At 42.5% G+C, this 14,724-nt stretch overlaps 1 protein-coding gene across 1 annotated transcript in view; it reads left to right on the forward strand.

Annotated features, from left to right (window-relative positions):
* The window catches only part of LOC128706508 (glutamate receptor ionotropic, delta-1-like), a 44,014-nt gene that overhangs the window by 14,929 nt on the left and 14,361 nt on the right, over positions 1-14,724 (forward strand). The window contains exons 4-7 of the mRNA XM_053801398.2: positions 5,807-5,937; positions 6,207-6,366; positions 8,651-8,819; positions 12,189-12,374. Of these exons, the coding sequence (XP_053657373.2) occupies positions 5,807-5,937; positions 6,207-6,366; positions 8,651-8,819; positions 12,189-12,374 (646 nt within the window). The remainder of the gene's footprint in view (positions 1-5,806; positions 5,938-6,206; positions 6,367-8,650; positions 8,820-12,188; positions 12,375-14,724) is intronic.

A 14,724-nucleotide genomic window follows, 5' to 3' on the forward strand; every position in this document is an offset into this window, starting at 1 on the left:
AACTCTGCGATTATCACGTCTTCTCTGTTTCCCTCTTCCAGACAGACAGCGAATTTACTGCTTTCAATCTTTATTTACATTTCTTAGTTCTGCTATTTCTCTATGCTGCACATTTTCAGTTTTCTTTATTGAAGTTTCTATTGGTGTGGTCACCATATTTCAGCTGCATACTACTGTTGTGACCAACTAGCCAGAACCATACAACTGTTGTGACAAACTAGCCAGATCCAAACTGTTGTTGTGACCAACTAGCCAGATCCATACTGTTGTTGTGGCCAACTAGCTAGATCCATACTATTGTTGTGACCAACTAGGGAGATCCATGGTGCTGTTGTGACCAACTAGCCAGATCCATAATATTGTTGTGACCAACTAGCTAGATCCATACTATTGTTGTGGCCAACTAGCTAGATCCATACTATTGTTGTGACCAACTAGGGAGATCCATGGTGCTGTTGTGACCAACTAGCCAGATCCATAATATTGTTGTGACCAACTAGCTAGATCCATACTATTGTTGTGACCAACTAGCTAGATCCATACTATTGTTGTGACCAACTAGGAAGATCCATGGTACTGTTGTGACCAACTAGCCAGATCCATACTGCTTTTGTGGCCTACTAGCCAGATCCATACTATTGTTGTGACCAACTAGCTAGATCCATACTATTGTTGTGACCAACTAGCTAGATCCATACTACTGTTGTGACCAACTAGGAAGATCCATGGTACTGTTGTGACCAACTAGCCGGAACCATGGTACTGTTGTGACCAACTAGCCGGATCCACGGTACTGTTGTGACCAACTAGCCGGATCCATGGCACTGTTGTGACCAACTAGCCGGATCCATGGTACTGTTGTGACCAACTAGCCGGATCCATGGTACTGTTGTGACCAACTAGCCGGATCCATGGTACTCTTGTGACCAACTAGCCGGATCCATGGTACTGTTGTGACCAACTAGCCGGATCCATGGTACTGTTGTGACCAACTAGCCGGATCCATGGCACTGTTGTGACCAACTAGCCGGATCCATGGTACTGTTGTGGCCAACTAGCCGGATCCATGGTACTGTTGTGACCAACTAGCCGGATCCATGGTACTGTTGTAGCCAACTAGCCAGATTCCTATTACTAATCTGACCAACCAGCAGGCTGCTATAGAACTACCTGTTATAACCATCTAGCTGACATAACCATCTAGCTGACATAACCATCTAGCTGACATAACCATCTAGCTGACATAACCATCTAGCTGACATAACCATCTAGCTGACATAACCATCTAGCTGACATAACCATCTAGCTGACATAACCATCTAGCTGACATAACCATCTAGCTGACATAACCATCTAGCTGACATAACCATCTAGCTGACATAACCATCTAGCTGATATAACCATCTAGCTGACATAACCATCTAGCTGATATAACCATCTAGCTGACATAACCATCTAGCTGATATAACCATCTAGCTGACATAACCATCTAGCTGACATAACCATCTAGCTGACATAACCATCTAGCTGACATAACCATCTAGCTGACATAACCATCTAGCTGACATAACCATCTAGCTGACATAACCATCTAGCTGACATAACCATCTAGCTGACATAACCATCTAGCTGACATAACCATCTAGCTGACATAACCATCTAGCTGACATAACCATCTAGCTGATATAACCATCTAGCTGACATAACCATCTAGCTGATATAACCATCTAGCTGACATAACCATCTAGCTGATATAACCATCTAGCTGACATAACCATCTAGCTGACATAACCATCTAGCTGACATAACCATCTAGCTGACATAACCATCTAGCTGACATAACCATCTAGCTGACATAACCATCTAGCTGACATAACCAGCCAGCAGACATAACCAGCCATCAGACATAACCAGCCATCAGACATAAGCAGTCAGCAGACATAAGCAGTCAGCAGACATAAGCAGCCAGCAGACATAACCAGCCAGCTGACATAACCAGCCAGCAGACATAACCAGCCATCAGACATAAGCAGTCAGCAGACATAAGCAGTCAGCAGACATAAGCAGCCAGCAGACATAACCAGCCATCAGACATAACCAGCCAGCAGACATAACCAGCCATCAGACATAAGCAGCCAGCAGACATAAGCAGCCAGCAGACATAACCAGCCAGCTGACATAACCAGCCATCAGACATAATCAGCCAGCAGACATAACCAGCCAGCAGACATAACCAGCTAGCAAACATAATCAGCCAGCTGACATAACCAGCCAGCAGACATAACCAGCCAGCAGACATAACCAGCCATCAGACATAAGCAGCCAGCAGACATAACCAGCCAGCTGACATAACCAGCCAGCTGACATAACCAGCCATCAGACATAACCAGCCAGCAGACATAATCAGCCAGCTGACATAACCAGCCAGCAGACATAACCAGCCATCAGACATAACCAGCCAGCAGACATAATCAGCCAGCTGACATAACCAGCCAGCAGACATAACCAGCCATCAGACATAAGCAGCCAGCAGACATAACCAGCCATCAGACATAAGCAGCCAGCAGACATAACCAGCCAGCAGACATAACCAGCCAGCAGACATAACCAGCCATCAGACATAAGCAGCCAGCAGACATAACCAGCCAGCTGACAAAACCAGCCATCAGACATAACCAGCCAGCAGACATAATCAGCCATCTGACATAACCAGCCAGCAGACATAACCAGCCAGCTGACATAACCAGCCATCAGACATAACCAGCCAGCAGACATAATCAGCCAGCTGACATAACCAGCCAGCAGACATAACCAGCCAGCTGACATAACCAGCCATCAGACATAACCAGCCAGCAGACATAATCAGCCAGCTGACATAACCAGCCAGCAGACATAACCAGCCATCAGACATAACCAACCAGCAGACATAATCAGCCAGCTGACATAACCAGCCAGCAGACATAACCAGCCATTAGACATAACCAGCCAGCAGACATAATCAGCCAGCTGACATAACCAGCCAGCAGACATAACCAGCCATCAGACATAATCAGCCAGCAGACATAACCAGCCATCAGACATAACCAGCCAGCAGACATAACTAGCCATCAGACATAACCAGCCGGCAGACATAACCAGCCATCAGACATAACCAGCCAGCAGACATACCCAGCCATCAGACATAACCAACCAGCAGACATAATCAGCCAGCCGACATAACCAGCCAGCAGACATAACCAGCCATCAGACATAAGCAGCCAGCAGACATAACTAGCTATCAGACATAACCAGCCATCAGACATAACCAGCCAGCAGACATAACCAGCCATCAGACATAACCAGCCAGCAGACATAACCTGCCATCGGACGTAACCAGCCATCAGACATAAACAGCCATCAGACGTAACCAGCCATCAGACATAAGCAGCCAGCAGACATAACCAGCCAGCTGACGTAACCAGCCAGCCGACATAACCAGCCATCAGACATAACCAGGCAGCAGACATAACCAGCCGTCAGACACAACCAGCCAGCAGACATAACCTGCCATCAGACGTAACCAGCCATCAGACATAAACAGCCATCAGACATAACCAGCCATCAGACATAAACAGCCATGAGACATAACCAGCCATCAGACATAAACAGCCATGAGACATAACCAGACATCAGACATAAGCAGCCAGCTGACATAACCAGCCATCAGACATAACCAGCCAGCTGACATAACCAGGCAGCCGACATAACCAGCCAGCAGACATAACCAGCCAGCAGACATAACCAGCCATCAGACATAACCAGCCAGCTGACATAACCAGCCATCAGACATAACCAACCAGCAGACATAACCAGGCATCAGACATAACCAACCAGCAGACATAACCAGCCATCAGACATAACCAACCAGCTGACATAACCAGCCATCAGACATAACCAGCCAGCTGACATAACCAGGCAGCCGACATAACCAGCCAGCCGACATAACCAGCCAGCAGACATAACCAGACATCAGACATAAGCAGCCAGCAGACATAACCAGCCATCAGACATAACCAGCCAGCTGACATAACCAGGCAGCCGACATAACCAGCCAGCGGACATAACCAGCCAGCAGACATAACCAGACATCAGACATAAGCAGCCAGCAGACATAACCAGCCATCAGACATAACCAGCCAGCTGACATAACCAGCCAGACATAACCAGCCAGCAGACATAACCATACATCAGACATATAAGCAGCCAGCAGACATAACCAGCCATCAGACATAACCAACCAGCAGACATAACCAGCCAGACATAACCAGCCAGCAGACATAACCAGCCATCAGACAAAATCAGCCAGCTGACATAACCAGCCATCAGACAAAATCAGCCAGCTGACATAACCAGTCATCAGTCATAATCAGCCAGCTGACATAACCAGCCATCAGACAAAATCAGCCAGCTGACATAACCAGCCATCAGACAAAATCAGCCAGCTGACATAACCAGCCATCAGACAAAATCAGCTAGCTGACATAACCAGCTAGTAGACATAACCAGCCATCAGACAAAATCAGCCAGCTGACATAACCAGCTAGTAGACATAACCAGTCATCAGTCATAATCAGCCAGCTGACATAACCAGTCATCAGTCATAATCAGCCAGCTGACATAACCAGCCAGCAGACATAACCAGCAGACATAACCAGCAGACATAACCAGCAGACATAACCAGCCAGCAGACATAACCAGCAGACATAACCAGCAGACATAACCAGCTATCAGACATAACCGGCCATCAGACATAAGCAGCCAGCAGACATAGCCAGTCATCAGACATAACCAGCCATCAGACATGACCAGCCATCAGACATAACCAGCCATCAGACATAACCAGCCAGCAGACATAACCAGCCATCAGACATAACCAGCCATCAGACATAACCAGCCAGCTGACATAACCAGCCAGCCGACATAGCCAGCCAGCAGACATAACCAAGCAGCAGACATGACCAGCCAGTAGACCTAACCTCGCAGCATACATAACCAGCCATCAGACATAATCAGCCAGCTGACCTAACCTGCCAGAAGACGTAACCAACAATCAGACATAACCAGCTAAATGATGTAACCAGCCAGCAGACATAACCAGCCAACTAACATAACCAGCTGTCAGACATAACCAGCCATCAGACATAACCAGCCATCAGACATAACCAGCCATCAGACATAACCAACCAGCAGACATGACCAGCTACCAGAGATAACCAGCCAACTGATATAACCAGCCAGCAGACATAACCAGCCAGCTGACATGACCATGCAGCTGACATAATCGTCCAGCTGACGTTACCATCTAGTTGACATAACCAGCCAGCAGACATAACCATCCAGCTGACATAGCCAACCAGCTGACATGGCCATCCAGTTGACATAACCATCTATTTGACATAACTAGCCATCTTACATAACCAACCAGCTGACATGACCATTCAGCTGACATAACCAGCCTGCTGATATAACCAGCCTGCTGACATAACTAGCCAGCTGACATAACCATCCATCTGACATAACTAGCCAGTTGACATAACCATCCAGCTGACTCAACCATCCAGTTGACATAACCAGTCAGTTGACATAAGCATCTAGCTGACATAACCAGCCTGCTGACACAACCAGCCAGCTGACATAACCAGCCTGTTGACATACTCTAAAATCATTTCCTCAATAAAAGCCTTCTTTGACTCTTGTGCACTAGACTTTCCTCGCCTAGAATGATTATTTCTCTCCTGAGGTGAACTAAGATGACCTGGTGCTGCAGGTACCGGGGGCTCGAAGTCTTTTTGCTGGATGTGTTGGCAGAGTCCATGAACTTCACCTACCGCTTCGTGGCTCCTGATGATCACCAGTGGGGTCGGCAGGACAAGAACGGTGTCTGGACTGGTATGATTGGTAAGTGGCTTTGCGTTTATAGCACCGGTGAGAGATACTGGGAGGGAGGGAGGGTAGTGGAAGGGAGAAATGCTGTAGGTTCGAATCTATGAACTCCGACAAGGGAACAGAGTGTGTCTGGTCTCGGCTATAGTTCCAGGTATACTGGAAGGAAAGGGATTTAGGAAAGTTGTAAGTACTGGATCATTTTGGTACTGCATTACGGATTCATTATATATTGGCTTTGGGTGTTTATGTGGTGTTGGCTCCTGCTTCACGGCCACCGGCAGGTATGGTGATACACGAGGAAGCTGACTGGGCCGTCAGCGATATTACTTTCTCTCCCCTGCGAGAAGCCTTCGTGGACTTCTGTCAGCCCTTCGTCTATGACGCCTCCGAGCTGGTCACCCCGAGGGCCAAGCCCCTACCTAGGTGGTTCAGCCCGGTCAGGTCAGTAAGGAAAAGGCAAGTAGGTGGTATTACAAACGCAGGTAGCAATTCGAAGGCCTGTTGTACCTGGCCATAAATCAAGGTGAAAACAAAAGGGGTAGTTTTTTCTTTACCCGTATATATCCTTCATCATGATATATACAGTGTTTATAGAGTTAAATTAGTAGTATAACAATAATAAGCGAGAACAAAGAGCCACTCACAACAGCAGGTTTTACAATTCAGAATAGACAAGAGAGAATATGAGTGCACCAGACCAGCCTGAGTGAGAGTGTGGTCCACAACCGAGTGGTTAACATTCCCTCACTTCGTCTGGGTAGGCAGCTCTCATGGTATAGCTGACTATACTTGGCTCTAGAACTGCTCCATTCTGAACTGCCAATTTGCTGGTCGTGAGAGCATGCCAATGAGTTTATGATGAACGACGAATAAATTGTAACATACTCGGCGAGTGCCACAGGTGGAGTTGTGGTAAATGGGAGTATGTTAGATGAGTAGGGATGTTAGATGTAGGTGTTAGGTGAGTATGTAAGTGGTAGGGAAGCAGAGGACTGACAGTTTAGTTAGGTGAGTTGGGAAGTGTTGGGTATGTGGAAGTATTAGGTGCTTTAGGGACTTTTAGGTGAATAGAGGGAAGTGACAGATGAGTTCGTAAGTGTAAGGTGAACAGGGTATCTGAGCGAGAGCTTACTATAGCCATGTTGATGTTATAGTCGTCTGAAGAAAATCCATCAGTGGTCAAAGTGGGGTATATGTTAACTTTCATAGTGTTTATATCAATATATCCAGTTGGATGAGTCTTATTAGGATGGCATGGTGCAGTGGTTAGAGCACCGGACTGTTAGTTTTGGGACTATCTTGCCACGGGTTCAAATCATGCCTATTCCTGTTTACAATTGTATTTTTACGATTTCGCGAGCCACGGAAAAGTTATGTGAGTAGCAGAGATGTTTTAGGTGAGTAGCAGTTAACACTGAGTTTAAGGTACATATGAAATTTCAAATCATTCTTTAAAACCTCCAGTTATCTTCTATCTCAGAAAAACTCAGCTAATTATTAGAGCACATGAGTTGCTTAGTGTTTTCTGTGCAATAACCTCCTAGTTATGCTGCTGCTCTTGTTACCTTCGTCTGAAAAAAAAAAGAATCTGACATGAATCATTGTCATAAGAGTTATTCAGTGGTGAGAAGAAGAAAGAACTCGTGGTGTGCTGTTCTAGACGGTGGTGACTTAGCTAGTCACTCCCAGTTCTCTTACTGGATGACTCAATTATAATCATCTCAAATTCGGATCAGGCGGATTTAAACAGCACTGTTAATGGCGAATTTGTCAAGACATTTAAATGGATGACAACCAGCGATGTAACACTGAAAACTAAGACCTTTTACCCAGTGCACGGAATAAAACTAAAAAAAAAATTTGAAAATAAAGTTAAATGATGCACACATTGAAAGTCAATACGAGGAAAATCTTTTAGGTTTGCACAATAACAGCAAATAAAACACAGCCTTGATATCCAGTACATATCTAGGAAAAAAATAAAAACAGTTGGTATTTATTCCAAACACTGTGTACCTCAAAGAAGAATACACATCCCGTTCACTTGCCTAATTTACCTCTCCACTGCATGTGACAAATATTCACCTTAAACCCATCGTATTACGTGATATAAGAATGATCTCTTATTCAGGTTTTAGTAACACACACTACCATTACTCAAGATTTTAAATTTACTCAATGTACAAATCATCCTTACTTACCACTGTGTATTCTATACATTTAGAACACTCAATATAATTATTAAAAACTCTTCTTAGATAGGCGCAAGAACCTGAATAGATAAAATGCAAGAAACAGTTATTTCTTCGATATCTGATAAATTCAACCTGAGTGAAAACTTTATAAGAGTCACAGGTACAGAAATCTCTGCCAGATTATTCTAAAAGTTCTCTGAGTGTTAATTGCTCGAATTTGTTGAAAATTTTCATAGATCGACTATAACTGTCAAATGTGTATGATGCAACTTACGTATCCAGATTCGAGACTCCATTCCTACTCATGCACTCGTGTTCTCAGTTTATTCTTCACGTTTATTCAGTTTATTCTTCACGTTTATGAGAATGTTAACTCAGATTGTTTCCTTGAGAGACATATTGATGAATATCTTATGTTTCCTCTAAGTAAATCCTGAATATCCCTGTAATTTAATGTTTTACCTGGCTGTGAGAGTCTCTAATAATCTACATTACCTCTAGTTTCTGTCACAATATATTGTGTTGCGCAGGCCGTTCACGTGGCAGGTGTGGCTGGGTTTGAGTGTTGCTGTGATGGTAGCAGCGCCCTTCCTGTGTCTTGTGTCTCGTCTCTCGCACACCACTGTCCACCCTCACCCAGCTGTCTGGTTCCAGAAACTCAACAACGCTGCCATGTTTGTCATCGAGCCTGTCTTCCAGGTGAGGATATGTATGCATGTATACACACACCTATTATTTTTAGTTCCTTGATAATGTGAGAAATCACGAAAGCGCTTGGAATTTCACTATTTTTTCACAGTGGTTGTTCTGCATATATGCATATATATATATATATATATATATATATATTTATATATATATATATATATATATATATATATATATATATATATATATGCCTAGGGGCACTTCCTGTACCCTTCTCTCTCTCTCTCTCTCTCTCTCTTTTCCTCCCTCCCTCACTCACTCCAGTTTAGACGTCCTCTGGGAACGTACTTGCTGGACATCCTCCTCTTTTCTGCAATTTTGCAAGCTCCTGATGATGTGTTAATTGCAATTGGAAAGGCCTAGAGCTATCATTCTACTCCCCACGTGGTTGTTTTGCATCCACACACACACACACACACAACAGGGAAGGCACTACAATGGATCAGGGAATACTTGTCAGGAAGACAGCAGCGAGTCATGGTACGTGGTGAGGTGTCAGAGTGGGCACCTGTGACCAGCGGGGTCCCACAGGGGTCAGTCCCAGGACCAGTGCTGTTTCTGGTATTTGTGAACGACATGACGGAAGGAATAGATTCCGAAGTGTCCCTGTTTGCAGATGACGTGAAGTTGATGAAAAGACTCATTCGATCGAAGACCAGGAAGAACTACAAATGGATCTGGACAGGCTGCAGACCTGGTCCAGCAATTGGCTCCTGGAGTTCAACCCCACCAAGTGCAAAGTCATGAAGATTGGGGAAGGGTAAAGAAGACCGAAGACGGAATACAGTCTAGGGGACCAGAGACTACAAACCTCACTCAAGGAAAAAGATCTTGGGGTAATGAGATAACGAGATAATGAGATAATGGATAATGAGAACGTTCAAAACGAGAGATGCCAAGCCCATGATGATCCTTTTCAAATCACTTGTTCTCTCTGGGCTGGAATACTGCTGTACATTAACATCTCCATTCAAAGCAGGTGAAATCGCAGATCTAGAGAGTGTACAGAGATCCTTTACTGCACGTATAAGTTCTGTCAAGCACCTTAACTACTGGGAACGCTTGGAAGCACTTGACTTGTACTCGTTGGAACGCAGGAGGGAGAGATATATCATAATCTACACTTGGAAAATCTTGGAAGGAATGGTCCCAAATCTGCACACAGAAATCACTCCCTACGAAAGTAAAAAACTGGGCAGGCGATGCAAAATGCCCCCAATAAAAAGTAGGGGCGCCATTGGTACACTAAGGGAAAACACCATAAGTGTCCGACGCCCAAGACTGTTCAACAGCCTCCCATCAAGCATTAGAGGAATTGCCAATAAACCCCTGGCTGCCTTCAAGAGAGAGCTGGACAGATACCTAAAGTCAGTGCCGGATCAGCCAGGCTGTGGCTCGTACGTTGGACTGCGTGCGGCCAGCAGTAACAGCCTAGTTGATCAGGCCCTGATCCATCGGGAGGCCTGGTCATGGACCGGGCCGCGGGGGCGTTGATCCCCGGAATAACCTCCAGGTAACCTCCAGGAGTATAACACCAGGCACATCTCCTGAAGCGCACATCAATCAAATAACTGCTGCAGCACATGGGCGCCTAGCAAACCTCAGAACAGCATTCCGACATCTTAATAAGGAATCGTTCAGGACCCTGTACACCGTGTACGTTAGGCCCATATTGGAGTATGCGGCACCAGTTTGGAACCCACACCTAGCCAAGCACGTAAAGAAACTAGAGAAAGTGCAAAGGTTTGCAACAAGACTAGTCCCAGAGCTAAGAGGCATGTCCTACGAGGAGAGGTTAAGGAAAATCAACCTGACGACACTGGAGGACAGGAGAGATAGGGGGGACATGATAACGACTTACAAAATACTGAAAGGAATTGACAAGGTGTACAAAGACAGGATGTTCCAGAGATGGGACACAGTAACAAGGGGACACAGTTGGAAGTTGAAGACACAGATGAATCATAGGGATGTTAGGAAGTATTTCTTCAGCCACAGGGTAGTCAGGAAGTGGAATAGTTTGGGAAGCGATGTAGTGGAGGCAGGATCCATACATAGCTTTAAGCAGAGGTATGATAAAGCTCATGGTTCAGGGAGAGTGACCTAGTAGCGACCAGTGAAGAGGCGGGGCCAGGAGCTTGGACTCAACCCCTGCAACCTCAACTAGGTGAGTACAACTAGGTGAGCACACACACACACACACACACACACACACACACACACACACACACACATATATATATATATATATATATATATATATATATATATATATATATATATATACGTATATATATATATGTCGTGCCGAATAGGCAGAACTTGCGATCTTGGCTTAAATAGCAACGTTCATCTTGCCATATAGGACAAGTGAAAATTTGTGTATGCAATAATTTCGCCAAAATCATTCTGAACCTAACAAAAAAAATATATTTCACTGTGTTTGTTTAGTATTAAATTATTGTAAACAAATCTAAAATATATTTAGTTGGGTTAGGCTAAAATAAATTGTTCTTGTTATAATAAGGTTAGGTAAGTTTTCTAAGATTCTTTTGGTGCAAAATTAATTTTTTTACATTAACATTAATGGAAAAAATATATCTTTAAACGTATAAGAGAAAGTTTTAGAAAGGACTTAATTTTAAACGAGTTCTTGCTAATTGACCAGTTTTACATATTCGGCACGACATATATATATATATATATATATATATATATATATATATATATATATATATATATATATATATATATATATATATATATATATATATATATATATATATATATATATATATATATATATATATATATATATATATATATATATATATATATATATATATATATATATATATATATATATATATATATATATATATATATATATATATATATATATATATATATATATATTAATGCATCTGAAAACAAATAATTTTTAAGTAATAACAAACTGCGGCTAGCCGGGGATCGAACCTGAGTTATTTTAACCCGCCTCGTGGGAAGAAAAACGTCGTGAATTTTGACTTGTACATTTATACACATCCATTTATGATTTCCTCATAATTTTCCTCCCTCTGTGTGTGGGAAGGGCCATCCTCAGAGTTGGTAATATTCATTAAACATTACCCTGCAAGTTCGACACCTTTTAAGTCTCCCGTCACTTTCACACAGATTCCCAACCTTGGCTAAAAGATTTTTATTACTGCATGTATGCAACCCTTCTTGTGTAATGAAATATGATAGGGAAACATATCTAGCGCTTCTATTTCCAAAACGCAACTACCACCATATAGAATAGCAACGCTACGCACTGGCGTATGTAATATGGTTAAATGAAATAACTGTGGACCGCAGCGCGGGACGAAGCGAGGCATTAACATCGTACCAGGGAGGATGTTCTCAGGGTTCTGGCTGCTCTTCACTATGATCCTGTGCATCTCGTACTCCTCCTCTCTCACCTCGTTCCTCATAACACCAGCGATGCAGCCACCCATTCAGAACCTTCGTCAGCTCGTCACCTCCCATATTGGATGGGCCAAGGTAAAGAGGGCAGGGTGTTGTGTGGGCAGAAAGGATGGATGGTACTCTGGATAGGAAAGGTCTAAAGATAGATGGAGAAGAATCGTACTTGTAAGATATACCAGAAAGGTGTCGTCTTAGTATCTATAGAGAGGCTATCTTGACAAAATGTAAACTACAACGACATATTTCATTTATTTATAGATGACAGCAGACAAATACGTAAAGTAAAGGATTCTCTCCCTACCCTGCACTTTCTCAGGCAGCACAGAAAGTAAATTACAAGGCTCTCTCCCCACCCTACACTCCCTCAGTTAGCACAACGATTACATTACAAGGTTCTCTCCCCACCCTCCACTCCCTCAGGCTGCACACAGTAAATTACAAGGTTCTCTCCCCACCCTCCACTCCCTCAGGCTGCACACAGTAAATTACAAGGTTCTCTCCCCACCCTACACTCCCTCAGTTAGCACAACGATTACATTACAAGGTTCTCTCCCCACCCTCCACTCCCTCAGGCTGCACACAGTAAATTACAAGGTTCTCTCCCCACCCTCCACTCCCTCAGGCAACATTAAAAGAGAAGCTAATCCATTAAAAATTAACCTAACCCATTAAAACTAAACATTAAGCCCCGTTCATTAGTATTAAAGTGAATTCATTAATAGCATATAACATTAATGGAATAAACTAACCCATTAATGTAAATCCTATTGAAATAATAATTATTAAATAATAAATATATAAATAATAATAATAATAATAATAATAATAATAATAATAATAATAATAATAATAATAATGAAGTAGATCTAATAAATAATATTAAATAACATTAATAAATAATAATAAATAACATTAATAAATAATATTAATTCTAATGAAATAACGATTAACGTAATTCTGCTGTAGTGCAACAAATCTATTAAAATTAGTCTGATCAATTAATATTAAACCTCATCTATTGTATGTTTCCTTGATCATGTTGGAGAAATGTGGAAATTTAGTTATCCATGTGTTGCAAGAAGTGTAGTTATCCATGTGTTGCAACAAGTGTAGTTATCCATGTGTTGCAAGAAGTGTAGTTATCCATGTGTTGCAACAAGTGTAGTTATCCATGTGTTGCAAGAAGTGTAGTTATCCATGTGTTGCAACAAGTGTAGTTATCCATGTGTTGCAACAAGTGTAGTTATCCATGTGTTGCAACAAGTGTAGTTATCCATGTGTTGCAACAAGTGTAGTTATCCATGTGTTGCAACAAGTGTAGTTATCCATGTGTTGCAACAAGTGTAGTTATCCATGTGTTGCAACAAGTGTAGTTATCCATGTGTTGCAACAAGTGTAGTTATCCATGTGTTGCAACAAGTGTAGTTATCCATGTGTTGCAACAAGTGTAGTTATCCATGTGTTGCAACAAGTGTAGTTATCCATGTGTTGCAACAAGTGTAGTTATCCATGTGTTGCAACAAGTGTAGTTATCCATGTGTTGCAACAAGTGTAGTTATCCATGTGTTGCAACAAGTGTAGTTATCCATGTGTTGCAACAAGTGTAGTTATCCATGTGTTGCAACAAGTGTAGTTATCCATGTGTTGCAACAAGTGTAGTTATCCATGTGTTGCAACAAGTGTAGTTATCCATGTGTTGCAACAAGTGTAGTTATCCATGTGTTGCAAGAAGTGTAGTTATCCATGTGTTGCAACAAGTGTAGTTATCCATGTGTTGCAACAAGTGTAGTTGTCCATGTGTTGCAACAAGTGTAGTTATCCATGTGTTGCAACAAGTGTAGTTACCCATGTGTTGCAACAAGTGTAGTTATCCATGTGTTGCAACAAGTGTGGTTATCCATGTGTTGCAACAAGTGTAGTTATCCATGTGTTGCAACAAGTGTAGTTATCCATGTGTTGCAACAAGTGTAGTTATCCATGTGTTGCAAGAAGTGTAGTTATCCATGTGTTGCAACAAGTGTAGTTATCCATGTGTTGCAACAAGTGTAGTTATCCATGTGTTGCAACAAGTGTAGTTATCCATGTGTTGCAGGAAGTGTAGTTATCCATGTGTTGCAAGAAGTGTAGTTATCCATGTGTTGCAAGAAGTGTAGTTATCCATGTGTTGCAAGAAGTGTAGTTATCCATGTGTTGCAAGAAGTGTAGTTATCCATGTGTTGCAAGAAGTTCAGTTATCATTCTAACTTACTCACTAAAAGCAATATTTTACATATAATTTTTGCATGAGGTTCGAGCCTCTGATATCCTCACATTTCTAAATTAATTAAATGTTTGTGTCAGTAGTGTGATGACTGTGTTTTTCTCTCGGGGTCGCCTACACATGGAGGACGGCCGCTGGAATTAAAAAAATTATCAGAATTTACTT

This window comes from Cherax quadricarinatus, chromosome 3, assembly GCF_038502225.1.
Source record: "Cherax quadricarinatus isolate ZL_2023a chromosome 3, ASM3850222v1, whole genome shotgun sequence".
NCBI lineage: Eukaryota > Metazoa > Arthropoda > Malacostraca > Decapoda > Parastacidae > Cherax > Cherax quadricarinatus.